The 15,020-nt window shown below is 35.8% G+C and overlaps 1 protein-coding gene across 11 annotated transcripts; it reads left to right on the top strand.

Moving 5' to 3' along the window:
- Positions 1-300: 300 nt before the first annotated feature.
- On the top strand, positions 301-8,830 carry LOC110879390 (protein COFACTOR ASSEMBLY OF COMPLEX C SUBUNIT B CCB4, chloroplastic). 11 transcript variants are annotated; one of them, XM_035977813.1, is made up of 12 exons: positions 301-707; positions 1,019-1,121; positions 1,692-1,804; positions 3,275-3,378; positions 3,451-3,617; positions 3,711-3,810; positions 3,926-3,999; positions 4,085-4,272; positions 4,358-4,428; positions 4,510-4,593; positions 5,488-5,600; positions 8,488-8,830. In XM_035977813.1, the coding sequence occupies exons 4-11, from the start codon at positions 3,280-3,282 to the stop codon at positions 5,578-5,580; spliced, it is 876 nt and encodes a 291-aa protein (XP_035833706.1). In that variant the 5' UTR covers positions 301-707; positions 1,019-1,121; positions 1,692-1,804; positions 3,275-3,279; the 3' UTR covers positions 5,581-5,600; positions 8,488-8,830. The 11 variants fall into 11 exon arrangements, with proteins under 11 accessions (XP_035833706.1, XP_035833708.1, XP_035833709.1 ...); XM_035977811.1 differs by lacking the exon at positions 1,692-1,804 and having other exon boundaries at positions 303-707; XM_035977812.1 differs by lacking the exon at positions 1,692-1,804 and having other exon boundaries at positions 303-707; positions 3,280-3,378.
- Positions 8,831-15,020: the final 6,190 nt, after the last annotated feature.

The following is a 15,020-nucleotide window of genomic DNA, read 5'->3' on the forward strand; positions in this document are numbered from 1 at the left end:
GGTTTTTTTGGAAAAGTCAGAATAGAGTGACTTATTGACTTATTAGCTTTTTCCCCTCATATACACCCTCATTGTCAAACATCATTTTAGGACTTATAATTTTTCAAAAAGCTAATAAGTCAATAAATTAATTCAGAAAGCTTAGCCAAACATGCTCTAATTTAAAACTCAAGGGAAATGGCTCTACTCGTCTAATTGTGCCCTTAATTTAAAACTCAAGGGAAATGGCTCTACTCGTCTAATTGTTTCTACTCTGCGACTCTGTGTTCTCTTTCTATCTATCATATCTGAAGTCTGAAGTCTCCATCTACAACCAAACTAAAAATACTAAAATAGTCTTGGGGCTTCATCTCTGTTTAGACCTTCAGATCCGTCATGTTCAAACCAAAGAGCTAACTTGCAGCCGGCAGAGGAGGACGACAATTCAACGGTGTCATTGGAGGGTGGTAGTTTCAGAGTTCAATACACGTATTCAGTTATTCATTGAGTTTGGGTCTTCGGTGAGCCGTTCCTTGACGTCGTAGTTTACCTCACTCACACAAACACCACTGCTTCTCATCGTTTATGTTGATCCTCCCCCACCGACGACACAAATGGTGGTCCCCAACACAACGCTGCTAGGAATGCGGCTGTCGAACTCCTAGGTTTACCGCCACCGTTCACCGGTAGTTACACCGTCGCGTGCCCGCCGTGATACCGTCGGAATAGTGAGCAACAAACTTTTCCTTTTCTCTCTCTTCCTGTTTGTGATGTGTTCGTTTAAGTGTGTGTGAAGAAATAGATAAGCCAATAGCATGCATCAACAACTTGGACTCTTATTGGGCCAATTAAAAATTCAATATGAATGGTGGTATACTTGGGCCGGGTACACAACCCAACTGTTTAGTGCCCTTTATCTAGATTGTGCCATTGTTCGTGAGTGGTTGGTTAGATTAGTGACATATCATCACTTTGCTTATATAAAAAGAATCCAAAAAGAAAAACTTATAACTGATCTTCATTTCATATATCCTGTTAGTACCAAATCGCGTCTTCTGCTCTGCAGTCAATTTGGTATTCCAAATCGCCTCTTCCGGTTCTGCAATCGATTTCTGATTCCCCAAATCCGCTTCTGCAACCAGGTTTGTTTTCCAATGGATTGTTTTTTTCGTATAAACTTAACTCTTCTTCATCATGTGCTTAAAATTAATGACAGTATTGAACTCATTGCTTATAGGTTTCTTGTTCTTTCATTCTAAGGCTTAATTTGGACGCATCATTTTATTCTGTTGTAGTAACACAGACCCTTATAATCAGAGCCGGCCCTGAGAATTCATGTACCCTGTTCGAGCTCGAAAAACGTGCCCTTAGGTTTTAACTAAATAAAAAATTTAAGCTAGTTTTTTCATACAACTTTGAAGGGTTGACAAAAATATAGCATCCGATAAACAATGCAATTAACAAAATACAAAATATAGTATTCGAATGAATGACATGCCGTAAAAACTAATAAGCTAATAGCTAACCAATGATTCGTGAAGCTCTCCTTGCATTCTTGATAGCAAATTGGTGAATCAACTCTTCACAGTTTATATCATCTAAGACTTCGTTCTCGATAGCAATTATCGCCAACCCACTAAGTCTTTCTTGGGACATTGAAGATCGTAGGTAAGATTTCAATAACTTCAACTTCGAAAAACTTCTTTCTGCAGATGCCACAGTGACTGGAATAGTCAACAATATTCTATATGCAATGCATGCTTCTGGGGAATAACCGTCTTCTTTCATATACTCCAAAACATCTACAGGACTGCTAAATTTATTGGTTAGTGAGTCACGAAATAAATTAAGCTCTGTATAAAGTGCCTCGCCATCAATATCCGATTTTTCTTTAAACCTGAGTGCATTTTCAAGACGATGACAAGACGACTTAAGATCTTCATCTTTAATAATCCTCAACGTACGTGGAAACAAAAAACCAAATAAACCCTCGTACCATTTAAATTGTTCAAATCTTTTCTATAAAGAAGCAATAGCTTGATCCACAATATATAAGAAAAAGTTTACTCTGAAATTTTCTTCTACTGTAAATGCTCTTGGATTTTCTTTTAAAAATCTCGTTTGGACTCTTTGATGTGAACCTTTCATATTTGCCCCATTGTCATATCCTTGGCCACGCATGTCATCAATTTCAAGACCAAGATTTTGTAACTCCGCATAAGTTACATCAAATAGTCCCTTCCCAGTGGTATCATTAGCATTTAAAAAGCCCAAAAATGACTCCTCAACAATAACAGAATTAGATGAGAACTTTACATACCTCACTATTATAGTCATCTGTTCTTTGTGACTAGAATCGGGGGTACAATCCAGTATGATTGAGTAGTACTTTACTTCTTTTATGTTCTTAATAAGTTCTTTTTTAATTTCATCAGCAAGCATAAGTATTATCTCATTTTGGATCTTGTGTCCAAGATAATGCACATGAATATCGTCACTAGCGATCCGCCGAACATGCTCTTTGATAACCGGATCAAACTCTTCCAACATCTCAACTAGTCCCAAGAAATTTCCATTACCTGTTAAATACAATCAACAAAAAAATTAAGTAAGAATAAATGGAACTAAAACTAAACAATTTCAATTACCTTTTTTATACAACTTTTCTTTATTTCCACGAAATGCTAAATTATGCTTAGCAAGAAATTTGATTAGCGCAATAGGATTATTTTTAAGTGGGCCTATGTTAATATTTTTTTGGTTATACCCTATTAAAATTTTTTTTACATATATAATATCGGATTTTTTTTAAAAATTACGGGCCCTACGAAATCACGGGCCCTGTTCGGTTGTCCTCCCCGCCCCTCTTAAGGGCCGGCTCTGCTTATAATCAAACCTGTAAATTTAGACGCAATGTTGCGTCTAAATTTACAGGTTTGATTATAACTACTGTAATGGGTTTGGACTCAATGCTTCAAACATATTAAAAAGGTCATTTTGATATGTTTTATTCAGCATCTCATGTGTCACGTATATAAAATTACTATGTTATATTGACACATGAAATTTAAAACAATTACGAGTAAAACCCCATGTAAATTATGATTCTTCTATCATTTAAAGTAAACTAATTTATCTAAATCAAAGATAAAATGGCTAATTCATATGATTTAGATCATTAATCACTACAAAAGTTAAATAATTATTCATTCGGTACACTTTTTTTAAGTAAAGAAGTTGATGAAAAAAAGAAGTAAACAAGAACATTTCTGAAACTGGAGTTTTTTCTGTTCAGTTTAGATGGAAGCGGGAATATTTCTTCGTTCAATGCCGTTAATTCCCTCTGGTCACCATCTTCCTTCTTTCCGGCAATACTCTAGGATTTCGGCCAACTTACAGGTTATTTTTGTTCTCTCTCAGTCTCTATTTATATATTACATCCAAACTATATTTTGAATTAAACAACTGAAGGGAGGTTACAAAGGACCCAGGCCAAAGACGGAAGTGATCGCTGATTGGGTATCGAACAATGATGATGCTGTTAGGAGCTTGCCGATTTACGTAGGAGGGATCTCTCTATTGGGCGTTCTGTTTAACCGAACAGCTTCTGGCATAGCCCCGGTTGCCGATGCCTCCAGGTAATCAATTACCACTAACAATTTTTTTTTTCTGAAAATGTCTTAATTTAAAACATCAGTAGTCTGATTTTATTTATTAGAATCATCTGACAGTTCTCAGTCAAGAGCTGATCTACTTACAATCGGGTTAGCCGTAACCAACATTCTAGCTGGCCTGGTGTGGCTATCGATTCGACCGAAAACCATATCAGTGGTAAGCTCCCCTCTTTGTTGTGTCAGATCACATATCAATTCGATAAAGGAACCTCGCATTTCTGCTCGTGTACAAACGTCATCAAATGTGACCCGTAAATAAGTTATAAATTCAGGTGCCACCTCGAGGTGTGGAGTGTGAAAGAATACATTCCGACATTCCAGATGTTGTAGCTTCTGAATTAACATGGTATGGGTAACATAAAATACTTACGACAAAAGTATGCTATATGCGAGGATGCATTCATCGATCATCGCTAACGTACTTTTTTCAGGGCATGGGAATCATTGGAAACCGTGACATGCTGCAGGTCGCTTGTTATTGTATATGATGGTGTTTGTGTTCTCCAAATTGGATATGCTTCTGTATCTTCCTCTAATGACGGTGAAACCCCGACGGTTGTAGATTCCGTTAAGTTGATGCAAGGATCGATCTATCAAGGTGTTATTAAGTCAGGATCACGTAAGTCACACACGTTGATATTCAAAATACCTAAAAAGGTTATTTATAAAGATCGTGATTTGAAAACTTTTAACGATTTTGACAGAGAGCTACTTGGCAAATTTATCTCTTTATCCGGGAAAATCTGAGCTCCCATTTCTCCCTTCAAATACGCAGGTATTACATACGCCTGTTATTTTGCTCTTGCATATATTGAGTCAAGATTTTAATTCCATCTGTATATCAACATTATTATAGGCGGTGATATTGCAGCCGATTGGAGATAAAGGAATTGCAATACTTGGGGGTGATACCATCCGTGGCTTCACAACATCTGATCAGGTGTGCATTAGCGTTTATGATAATTAGCTATATTAACATAATGACTCATTTCTGAATGTAAAGTGGAAGTTTTTTTTTTATGGTGTTTAATGGCCACTATTGTGCTCTCACCATAGTCACATGAAGCGCTACCCTACCTGCGATCTACGTTTCGGATCGTTCGTACCGTACAAAATCGTGCCAACGGCTCAATGTACGCGATCCGGATCGCTTTAATTGATAGTTTCCGAATTTTTAGATTATCTTACTCTTTTCATGAAATTCGCATACCCGATAGTTCAAATTTTTAGATTATCTTACTCTTTTCATGAAATTCGCGTACCCGATAGTTCAAATTTCTAATTGGGATCGTAATAAAACACGTACCGGTTCGTTGTGGGTCGCTTTTTTGAAGACGCCATTAACACACTATTAATAGAGTATGAAATGTGACATTTTGAATTGAAATCTAATGAAAATTATATTTTATACTTTTTGTACATGATACGATTTACCAGTCTATATGGTACGCCATACCACGTCCCGAATTGGCATTCCCAAATGAACCTACCCCCAACGTACCGAATTTTAGAAATGCATGAATTGCGTACTAGTTTTGTACCGTGTAGTGGAGCGTACTGCGATCCATGTGACTATGGTTCTCACCTTCAAACCACTTTGACATGTAGCATTCATATTTCATGGTAACATTATATTGTTTTTTACTTGACTCAACGGTTAATGAAATTGTTTTGACTATCTTTTGAATATCTATAGCAATCTTGTGGACCTAGTTCAGTGATGTTAAATTATTTGTAATGAATTATGTCAGGTGACATGTTAATCTTTTATAAAAGAGAAGTTTGTTATTTTCCTATACATATTTTTAATCCATCTATGATGCAAAATCTGCAGGCATGGATCACATTAATAGGAGAGAAGCTGGATGCAACACTTTCTAAGCATATAACCAGCAGCATCCCTTTGCCAAGTGGCACAACAACATAGTGTTGTTCTTAGTTCAGCCGGTAAGTTTCTACACATTTATAATATTTTTTTGTCGACATTTTGGAAGTTTAGAAGATTATCTAGATATAATAGTAGTTGCTCCATCTCCAAACACGTTATATATTTATTATTGGTTCGTTTATGTTATTAGAGACTCAAAAGTCAAAACGGAAAATGAATGACACCAACAACTTGAACAGATTTCTTGTCTTAACTGTTTAGTTTAACGTACATAATGGTGTTTCTTTCTGATTGGTTGAGGGTTCTAGTCTCGTGGTGAGTAGGATTCGAGGATGTGTGGGTTAGCCATTTTGAAAAAAGAATTATTTAGACTAAAATCATTATGAAAAAAAATTATTTAGACTAAAATTGAAAGACATAGAGAACTAGAATTAGGGCTTCTGTTCAATACTTTTTATGCTTCTTGACTATTAACATTTGTCAAAGATAGTCATTTATGTTGCAATGACATGTCCCATGTGTGCCCATCTCTTTGTATATAGTAAAGAAAGATTGTCAGTCATAGCCTCATAGGTCATACCTCATCAATTGATTGAAATAAAAAATAGGGAAAATCACGAGAATAGCCAGGTTGACGCCGTCATTTCCAAATTGGCCAATTGACACCTCTCGACGAGCCGTTTCCGTCAACTGAAACGGCACAAAGATACCCTCCAACGCCAACCGTTTAGAAGACGACATGTGTCCGACACACCCTGAAACGGCTCTGAGCCGTTTCAGAAGACCAATCTTGATGAAAGATCTCAGCCGAGCCGTTTCCCGTGGCTCCTGAACCCAAGCCGGCTGAGGACCCTAGCCGAGTACCTTCAACGAGCGAAGCCGTTTCCAAGGGTTGGAGCCGGCTTGTCATTTGCGTCGTTTCCGTACACACCACTGTAGCCAAGCCGTTTCAGCCTACTGTTCAAGCCGTCTGAACTAACTGAAGCCGTTTCAGATGTCTCAAGCCGTTTCAGCTGTTTCGAGCCGTCTCAGCCAATCGTTCGAGCCGTTTCCGTACACACGTGGACCCACCACTGCAGCCAAGCCGTTTCAGCCTACTGTTCAAGCCGTCTTAGCCTACTGTTCGAGCCGTTTCAGCTGTTTCCAAGCCGTTTCAACAATTGTCGAGTGTATATATGTTTAAATGTGTTATTGGGATTTATACAACATCAGATTTTGTAGTAGAAACTTAAAATTATGAAGATTCGTTTAGTTGTATACAGCGGGGGAAAGTGGCAAATCGTTAACAGAAACTTGGAGTATGTTGCTGATGCAAGTAGACGTGGTTTAGAAATTGAACCCAACCTTTCATACATTGGTCTTTTAAGTAAAGTTTCTAAGTTGTGTGGTACTAAAAACATTACAAAATTATCGTACCGGTTGTCTTCGTTTAGTGATCCAGTCGATATAATTAATGACGAAGATCTTGCAATTTTTTTTAAATTTGCTACGGAAAATCTTTTTGAAATATATAAATTATACGTCGTTGAAGAGTTTTGTGCTGGATGATCTAGTTTTTCAACTCCAAATAAATCTAAAGTTCCTGATTTAAATGTTTGTGTTAACAAAGCAAATGATGATGTTTTAAACGACCACCAACCAAATCCCGATAATTCATTTGAGCTAGGGTACGTATTTAATAACAAAGAAGAAATGAAACTTGAGTTGGGAAAAAAATGTTTGCTAGAACGATTTGAGTTTAAAGTAGATAGATCATCTAAAACGCGGTACGAAGTGTCGTGTTTGGTGGACGGTTGCGACTGGCGTTTTCGTGCATACAGTGTTGGCGGTAGTGGGTAGTTTTTTGAAACGGCTTGGAAACGGCTCGAAAAGTAGGCTAAGACGGCTTGAACAGTAGGCTGAAACGGCTTGGCTGCAGTGGTGTGTACGGAAACGGCGCAGATGACAAGCCGGCTCCAACCCTTGGAAACGGCTTGGCTGCAGTGGTGTGTACGGAAACGGCGCAGATGACAAGCCGGCTCCAACCCTTCGAAACGGCTTGGCTCGTTGAAGGTACTCGGCTGGGTCCTCAGCCGGCTTGGGTTCAGGAGCCATGGGAAATGGCTCGGCTGAGATCTTTCAGCAAGATTGGTCTTCTGAAACGGCTCGGAGGTTTCAGGGTGTGTCGGACACGTGTCGTCTTCTAAATAGCTGGCGTTGGAGGGTATCTTTGTGCCGTTTCAGTGGACTGAAACAGCTCGTCGAGAGGTGTCAATTGGCCAATTTGGAAATGACGGCGTCAACCTGGCTATTCTCGTGATTTTCCCTAAAAAGTAAGTGATTTAATTTACATGTACCTGTTTCCTGAGTGTGTGTCCCAAAGATGACAGATTGGTAAAAAAATTAATACAGGGAGAATTTCATATATCCTCTTAGTCCATCACAGTGCTCAATTCTTGCATCTCTTAGGATTAATTAACTGTGTAAATTGGGTTAGTAGTGTTGTATATTTCCCATTGTATGCTGACAGTTTTGCAAATTGTTGAAACTCAAGCTTGCCTTCAAATATTGGTACTTTTCTTAAATGGGGTGAAAATCATGTGGTTTCTAATTGTGTAGACCGTAAGATGTATTATGATTAATGATTTAACGGGTACAAAACAGATATTATCTTGTGGCTGCAAGATTCTTATACCAGGTTTACTGTTTCTATTACCATGTCTAAATGAATACTAGTAACTTTACAATTTTTATTCTCTCTTTTTCCATACTATATTTTTATTCGTTCCGTTACCTAAGAAACTTCTTCTACATAAACATACTATAACAGACTATACAGTCTTAGTTATTTGTTGAGTGATAAATAAATAACTTGTAATGGCGATGATGATGATTTCTATGTAATGAAATTAAGTTTATGTTAAAACTAACCTAATCATACTCGTGTTCTTGTTGTTGATGAAAAAGGTCATGTGAAACAACGAACACGATGGGTATTGACCAGTGAGTACCCATTACCCAGCGGGTATGGGAGCAGACATGAGACAATTTATAAGCGTATTTGAGAAGACATCCATCTATACATGACCTATTTATTTAAATCCCAACAAGAGATAATCATCCTCTTTCAAAACCAGTACATTAATATTCAAGTACATTTATATATTTATTCACATGAAGTGTCTGTAGCATTATGATTTATGAATTTTTTTAAGTATGGTCCTGAGAACTGATTGAAAGTGGCGAGCTCTGTAACCAAAAGATTGAGAGTTCAAATCATGAAATTTGAAGATATATTTTTTTTTTTGAACGGCCAACGAATCCTCCAAATGGGCTACTGGCGAAATTCACCACATCGGGATACACTCGCCTTCCGAACCGGGGAAAACCCTCACCTACGGCCGAAGCCCGTGAACACTCGCCCGAAGGCACGACAGTGCGGTGAGGTAAAACCCGCTCAGTTCAAGGATCGAACTAGCGATCGCCGCCTACTCGCCTAGTCTCCCATCATCACCAGGTGCCGCAGAAACTAAATGCTAGGGGCAGGAATTGAACTTGGGTCACTTGCAACACAAGGTCTCTCCCTTACCACTCCACCACTAGCTCATTGGCGAAATTTGAAGATATTGATGTGTATATAACTATATATCCTAGAAATTCTAAGAATTACTCTTAAAAATATATAGATAGAGTTTTCATACGAACAACTATTAGAACAAATATGAACATGCCATTGGGGTTGGTGGCTCAATGCTAGAGGGAGTACCTAAGGTTTGGTCCATTTGGATGTCAGTAGTTGAACAGTATTAAAGAAATTCGTGTTTTAATAAAAAGGAAATATCAGTACTATATACAAATACAAAGGGCGGTGGCTGCAGAACTGTTCATACTATTCATTAGCTTTCTTTTTTTAATATATGTATAATAATTATGAAAGACATAATATATACACAAACACCAAGCTTAAAGGAAATCTTTCTATACTAATAAACAAAAATCCTTTTAGAACACGTGTCATTCTCTGGTAATTTCTTACACTTATTTTTTTATTTATCTCTTTTATTAAATAATAATAATATTAAACATCAATTTAACTAAATCTATTTATCTCTTTTGTTTTCATAATCTGAAAGTGATTTCTTTTTTAACTCTAAAGTTTCAATATTTGGAAATTTAAGCCTAAAGTTTCAATCTTTGGTATTTTAACCCCTTTGATTAATTTGATTTTTCACTTCTAATTCAAAAGTTTTCATCTTTTACAATTTATCACCTTTAATTTTTTTTTACTTTCAACTCAAAGCTTTTCATCTTTCGCAATTTAATTCCAACACTTTTTTTTTACTTTCAACTTTAGTCTCTTATATACCTTTTATCTTTAATAAGTTATCGGTTTAACGTGTCGTTCTAAATTTTCGAGTTAACATGCCGCAACGTGCGTGTGAGGTTCAACATTTTTCATCTATTTTTTTCCTGTTTGACATGTCTGTCGCAGCGCGTCTGTTTTTCCCGTTTGATAGATCTGTCGCAACGTGCGAGTCAGAGATTGACTTAGTTATTTTTTTCTCGGTTTTACACATAGGCTCGTGGTCATGTGAGAAAAATTTGCCTTTCATCTAACATGATATATAACTAATGAATCCCCGCCGCATTGCGGCGGGTGGTAACCTAGTTAGCTATATTACATTAATGGAAATCTATTCTATACTATATAATAAAAGAAACTCATGGGAGGACACATGTCATTCATTGAAGCTATCTATTTTTTATAATATCAATTAAAAGATAATTATAAAATAAATTTAATATAAATTTAAACAATTTGTATAGGAGATAATATAATATTTTAAAATGTTTATCAGATTAAATGTAAATGATTTATTTGTTTTATTAAACTAAAGTAGTTAAGGGTAGAATCTATTTTAAAAATGCTTATAAGGGGTAAACAAAAATATTAATCAATGTTTATTGGTTCTATACTTTTATTTTCGTGTTCAACTCTCAACTCAAATACGGTGATCACTATGTTTATGTGACATTTATAAGAACCATCACCGCAATCACCCCATCCATCGTATATCGAGTATATCCGTTAGTTTTTTTAAAGATATAGAGTTTTATTAGATTCATTCAACCCGTGTAATAAATGAGGTCTTTTAAAGATATAATATTGTTATTTTTTACTATACAAAATTACATTTATGCAACTCGTGTAATAAACGGGGTTTTTAAAAATATATTTTTTTTATTATGTAGTATATAAAATTAGATTTATTCAATCCATATAATACATAGGGTTTATAAAGATATACTTTTTTATTGTTTGATATATAAAATTACATGTGCTCAACCCGTATAATACATAAGGTTCTTAAAAATGTAACTTTTTTCAATATTTAATATATAAAATTAACTTACTCAACCCGTACAATGCACGAGGTTCTTAAAAATATAACTTTTTTTCATTATTTAATATATAAAATTACATTTATTCAACCCATGTAATAAACGAGATTTTTAAATATATATTGTTTTATTATTTGGTATATAAAATTACATTTATTCAACCCGTCTAATAAACGAGATTTTTAAAGATATGTTTTTTTTTTATTATTTGACATATAAAATTACATTTATTCAACCTGTATAATACACGGGGTTCTAACCTAGCTAGCCATAATACAATTAGTTTTGATTAGTGTCCTCAGTGTTTTATTTTATTTTATTTTTTTTTTGTCTTTTTGTCTTTTTTTGTGTTTCATTTATACTTTTACCACTAAACTTTTGGCATTAATACTTATAACCCTATAATTTCTAAAGACTTTGTAATCGAGTTTACATGTTTATATTTATGTACGTATCACTATAAATTCAAGTTGATTTACGTTTGGACGGAATTTTTTTCCGAAAATGAGTTGGTCAAATGTAATATGTTCTAATGCTTATTATTGTGTACGTTTTTAGTTGGTCTACGTTTTGACACAATTTTTTTCCCGAAAATGAGTAATATAAAATGTTTTCGTGCTTATTTTTATGTATGTTTTTAGTTGGTCTGCAGTTTGACGTAAATTTTGTTAGGAAACGACTTGGGTCAAATACAATACGTTTTCATTAGACAGTATAAATTCGAGTCACTTTACTTTTCGACACAACCGTAACGCGCCGTACCATTCTTTAACTAAAAAAACAATTTTTTTTCTTATATGCTTATTTTTATGCACGTGTCGGTATAAATTCAAGTTGGTTTACATTTAGGCGTAAATTTTCATTAAAGTTATATTTAAGATACCGTTTAAATTTCCACTTACAAGTAATTTAAAATCAACCCCCGCCGTGTCCAATTTAAATTTATTTTAATGGTTTTCGATGGATGTAAAACATGTATAGATATTCTTTTGCGCGTATTCTTTCGGTTACTATACTAAAAATAGATATTGACCGAAATTCGCACGGATAGTCTTACTAGTATTAACATAATTATCAAAGACATGATGTATACACAAACATCAAGCTTTAAGTGCTGTAGGGAACCTATTAAATGCAAAACAGTTAATGAAACCCAATTTTCTTATGGAGATTTGAGCCAAGAATGGTGGTGAAAACACATTTATATCTTGATTTGTATGGAATCCATATCCTACACAGTTTCTCCACGAAATATATAATTCACAGGGTTTAACCCCTCTATATAATGAAAAATAGATATGTAGCAATGATAGGCTAAGTTTTAGGAAATGTGTCACATGTTGACTTCCTAGCGTAACGTGCTATTTCGATTGTTTCACACGCTACATACACCATTAATCGTTGTTAAAACCATCAAGCTTATTCATCGACATAAGTAAGTGCAATGAGGTATTATTTTAATTTCAGATTTATTAATCCACTATTCCACTAAGGGCATCCGCAATCGAATGGATTCACAAACAAAGCTATGTCGACCACTCCATGGACTTTTTGACTCCCTTCTCCCTCGCACAGTTTCCCCATGAACGTCTCCTTCCACGTTCATAGCCACAACCATCTACTATCGAAAATGGTGCTGCCCTTGAGCCTTTACCACCATAAAGAGCCACTTATATATGCGTTTGTGGGCTCACAAACACCCCGTTGCAGATGACCTAAGCTTTCCTTGGGTTAATTGGTATGAGTATCAAGTGTAGTAAAAATGTAAAATGCTACCTAGTCCAAAACCGTAAAGACCAATCTATATAAAGCTACAATTACCCAGGAAAGGAAAGCCACAAATATGTAATTTCGAAGATAAATAAATAATACTTCACATCTAAAGTAAATTATATTTCAGGATTATGCATGGTCCGCATGGAGATCACATATACTAACTAAAAGGACAAAGGTACGTTGGTAAATATTTTGTGTGTAAAATAATTATTAATATAACAAACACATGCTCAAAGGATAGTTAAAAGTGGTAAAAGTGGTATTGCTTATGCGCCAAACAATTCAAACACAAAGAGTTAAAAGAAACAAAAAGAAAAAGTGACTAAACATTGTGGAACAATTCAAAGTACTTAGACATGCTTTATATTTTTTTAGCTAAACATGTGATCGAAATTTATTTCTTTTTATGTATTTATATTTTATAGTTTTGTTATTATAATAGAACACCCCTATAGATGAAGAATATTTTTGTACTCCCTTCACGCAAATAGTTTGTTAAGAACAAAACAAGATAAATAATTCGAAAGGTGAATGTCTACAAGCAACTATTGTCAATTATTTATCATATATATGTTTGAGAATTCAATTATAGATTCTACATATTGGTGTGTTAAACATGGCTAAGTCGAGTCTAGTCCATCTATATTTGTAATTAAAAAAACTAACTTAAATGATCCTAACAAGCCCTAAACACCATCTTAGTAATGTCACATTCTTTATCTTCACTTGATATCACATTAACCACCAATGTTCGAGAAATAAGTCATGCCTTGCAATTGAGAACCAAGTCCTCTACTAGTGGTTAGCGCTGTAAACGAACCGAATGTTCAGCGAACAGTTCGTAAACCGTTCGGCGGGAAGTTCGTTTATATCCGTTCGATTAGCTTAACGAACGAACACGAACATAAAATTTCGTTCGGGTAGCTTAACGAACGAACACGAACACAGGTCTCATTCGTTCGATTGCGTTCGTGAACGTTCGGTAATAGGTTGGTTTGATTATATTAAAAAAATAATAAATAATAAACCTTTTATCTAAACATATTGAAAACTTGAAACCCTATATTTTTCTAAGTTAGCTAAAATTTGGACATTCTAAGACATTTTTTTGGAGATAATTATGTCTAAGTTAGTTAAACTTTATTCATCGTTTGGTGGTGTGGTAGATTTCTTGTGTTTTGATTTATCATTTGATGGTAGTATTTAACTACTTATATCCAATGTTTAAGGATAACAATGTTTTCATTTTTTTATTTTCAAGTTAAATGTTCATTTGCGTTCATTTTTATTTGCTTGAATTCGTTTGTGTTCGAGAGCAGTGTTCACGAACTGTTCGTGAACAATTGAATTTCCTTAACGAACGAACGAATAGAAACTTATGTTCGGTATGCGTTCGTGAACAGTTCGCGAACATGTTAATTTCCTTAATGAACGAACACAAACATGGCCTTGTTCGTGTTCGTTCAGTTCGTTTACAGCCCTACTAGTGGTGCACAAATTGGGTTTTTTGAAAAACTGGTTCCGGATATGGAACCAGGTTCGGGTACGATCGGGTTCTACAAAATTGGGTTTTGAGAATATCCGGGTCAGGTCCGGGTCCGAGTTCTATACCAAAAATGTATAACATATATACCGGGGTTCGGGTAGGGTTTTCTAAAACCCGGGTATTATATATCCGGGTTCGGGTATGCATCAGGTTGGGAAAAAACCCGCACCGGTTATTGAAAAAACCCGACTGGGTACACAAAACATCAGTGGGATACCTCCGTCCCATCCTTCGCCGGTTTCCCGTCTCTGCCATACCCATCAACATTCGTCGCCGGTCCACTATCCTCCGTTCCTATCTTCTCCTTGTTATTGCGTTTATCACTCTCTGACATGAGATCCCACCCGTCACCTTCCTCCAAAAATTCTCCCTGTTCCTCGACCGAATCCGGTATCCAATCTCCCCTTTCTTCTTCAACCCATATCCTGAAGCGTTTTCCATTCTCAATTATGGTGACTTCTTCTTCAATCCTCTTTACTGAGTCCCTCATAACGCACACGCAATTTGAAGTTAAGATATTGTCCTCCGGTTGCCTTTGCGAGGCATGGATGACTTTGCCAAACCGTCTCCCCATCGAATCGAAGGTTTCGATTCGGATAGATGGATAGGTACTCCGTGTCTGTTCAGCCACGCCAGTTTCTCGAAAGGAAACGATTGTCCCCTCCAAATCTCCACATTTTCAAACCAACCAAAACCTGGTGAGTTGGATCTAAAGCTATCGACCTCGAGAGATAACTGGAAAACCAACATGATACTCTGCCCGCCTAGATAATTC

This window comes from Helianthus annuus, chromosome 9 (genome assembly GCF_002127325.2).
Source record: "Helianthus annuus cultivar XRQ/B chromosome 9, HanXRQr2.0-SUNRISE, whole genome shotgun sequence".
Lineage (NCBI taxonomy): Eukaryota > Viridiplantae > Streptophyta > Magnoliopsida > Asterales > Asteraceae > Helianthus > Helianthus annuus.

Bases quoted from the DNA above. Each gene is read 5' to 3' on its own strand.
- LOC110879390 (XM_022127838.2), top strand. From the start codon at position 795: ATGCATCAACAACTTGGACTCTTATTGGGCCAATTAAAAATTCAATAT. The intron at 3,811-3,925 runs GTAAGCTCCCCT...TTATAAATTCAG, and splicing joins GACCGAAAACCATATCAGTG to GTGCCACCTCGAGGTGTGGA. The intron at 4,594-5,487 runs GTGTGCATTAGC...CAAAATCTGCAG, and splicing joins GCTTCACAACATCTGATCAG to GCATGGATCACATTAATAGG.